Source organism: Lipotes vexillifer, unplaced genomic scaffold (genome assembly GCF_000442215.2).
Source record: "Lipotes vexillifer unplaced genomic scaffold, Lipotes_vexillifer_v1.1 scaffold451, whole genome shotgun sequence".
NCBI lineage: Eukaryota > Metazoa > Chordata > Mammalia > Artiodactyla > Lipotidae > Lipotes > Lipotes vexillifer.
In genome coordinates, this window is record NW_006795989.1 from 1073988 (window position 1) to 1076164 (window position 2177).

A 2177-nucleotide genomic window follows, 5' to 3' on the forward strand; every position below is an offset into this window, starting at 1 on the left:
GGGGGAAACTTATGGAAGATAAGGGTTGTTTGGTAAGGTCTGTTATGCAGGCTCAAGTTAGTGCCATCTCCAGTGATAAGAGGCGTCTCTTCTTCCTGGCACGGGAGAGGGAGTCGGGGACGCCTTCACTAAGGGAAATTTATTTTCTTTACAAAGGAAATTTTATTACCTTTACAAAGGGAAATTTATGGCCTGCTTTTAGGCCATAAAAGGAGGGGAGGAAGTTCCTCCTGTGTCTGCTTTTTTCAATTGCCAACTTAAAATAATTCTTATGCCAAAGTGGCATATTTGGGGGTGGTATATTGTGATCCCCTTCAGTTCCCACAACACATAGCACTGTTTTAAAAGTGTCCAAATATTTATTGGGTCCTATTATATGCTCAGCATCATAGGATCCTTGGGCTGGACCCTTGCCCTCAAGGAGCTTCCAGGTAAGTGTGGGGAGGAAAGTCTTCTCAGCTTCAGACAAGCCCCTCAGTGGGGGTTGCTGCTCCTTTACATTTGGACAGAGTTTCTAAGTTTACAAGTGCCTCACACACACTATTCTGTCTTCCATCTGATGATCACAAACAACCCTATGAGGCAGCCTGGTTCTCTTATTTTTATTTTATAGAAATCCATCTTAGAAGTCAAGCAACTTGTCCATCTTGGATATCTGACTCTCTCTGCTTTGCTGCCAAACACACACACACACACACACACACACACACACACACACACACATCTGATGATCACAAACAACCCTATGAGGCAGCCTGGTTCTCTTATTTTTATTTTATAGAAATCCATCTTAGAAGTCAAGCAACTTGTCCATCTTGGATATCTGACTCTCTCTGCTTTGCTGCCCCACACACACACACACACACACACACACACACACACACACACACGCACACACACACACACAGCATTTGCTAGTGGAGCTGGTACTGACTCAGATCTTGACTGGCCAACAGTCTAAACTGGCCCCCACCCATCTTTGTTCATTTACATCAATATCATTAGGCAGACGTTTTCAAGGAAATTTACTCACACTCAGTCTATGATTAGTACAGGCTACTCATCTATATGAGCTGGGCATGGATGGCCCTTGGACAGTATGTCCAAGACACCGTAAAGAATAGCTGAGCTGTTTGAGGGCCGTTCTGCAGGATTTCCTTTTGGTGGTTCGTTTACTGCCTCTTAGCTCCTGATAATGAATGTTCGCAAGAGAACTAAACTACATTTCATTGAAGACACCTAGTTCAGATCCATTCCAAATCCATACCAGGGTCCCTTTTTTCCAGAATCATCCACAACACTGGGAAATTTGGTAGAAACATGGGTGGGCTCTGACAGCCATTCCCATCTACCCTCTTCTTCCGTTGTAAAGGAGGAAAAGTCAGACACTCCTGTCCCTAAACTTCTTTGCAATGAGGAGTGGTAAGGGAAGTCTGCTGGGGCAGGGGGCAAGTTGCTAGGAACTTTTTTTCTCCCTATAGAAGGAGAGGAAGACTGAAGAAAGTTTTCTCTCGGAGTTCTGACCAGCTCCCAGCTTCCTACTTTTGCATGAAGTTACGGTGGGATGCGAGAGCAGGCGCCAGGGCTGCAATAGCTCGGTTGTGAGGCTTGCGGAATTTAGGGGCGGTAGGAGGAGTCGTGGGGCGGGATCTGGAGGACCCGGACCTGTCGTCGAGGATGTTGGGGGGAGCGCCCGGAGGGGACGGGGCGCACATCAGGGCGTACGGGCGGGATTTCCCATTCCAGCTACTCCGCTGGCCTTTCTCACTCTAGGGGCGCGTCGGTGAGCGGGGGTCATATTCTGGGGCGCGGCCAGCGGGGCTTTAGAATCTCGATTGTTTGGGGCGGGGCCGGGCGAAAGGGTGGGGGCCGCTCTCCCTCGGGGCGTGGCCTGTGGAACCTCAGAACCAGGGTGACTCGGGGCCAGGGCTCGCGTCTCCCGGCACGGGGTTCCTCCCACTCACCCTCCCGTTCAAAAGATGCCGAAGGGGCGGCGCGGCAGCCAGAGCCCCACGAGGAGCCAGCGGCCGGCCCCGCCGCTCTACTTCCCGTCCCTCTATGACCGCGGCATCTCCTCGTCCCCGCTCAGCGACTTCAACATCTGGAAGAAGCTCTTCGTGCCGCTGAAGGCGGGCGAGGCGCCGGCGGGCGGGGCGGCTGGGGGCCAGCCTCTGCCC

At 51.5% G+C, this 2177-nt stretch overlaps 1 protein-coding gene across 1 annotated transcript in view; it reads left to right on the forward strand.

The window, feature by feature from the left end:
* The first annotated feature begins 1979 nt into the window (after positions 1 to 1979).
* Positions 1980 to 2177, forward strand: part of CUNH11orf91 (chromosome unknown C11orf91 homolog) — a 1932-nt gene continuing 1734 nt past the window's right edge. The window contains exon 1 of the mRNA XM_007468082.1: positions 1980 to 2173. Within this exon, the coding sequence (XP_007468144.1) occupies positions 1980 to 2173 (194 nt within the window). The remainder of the gene's footprint in view (positions 2174 to 2177) is intronic.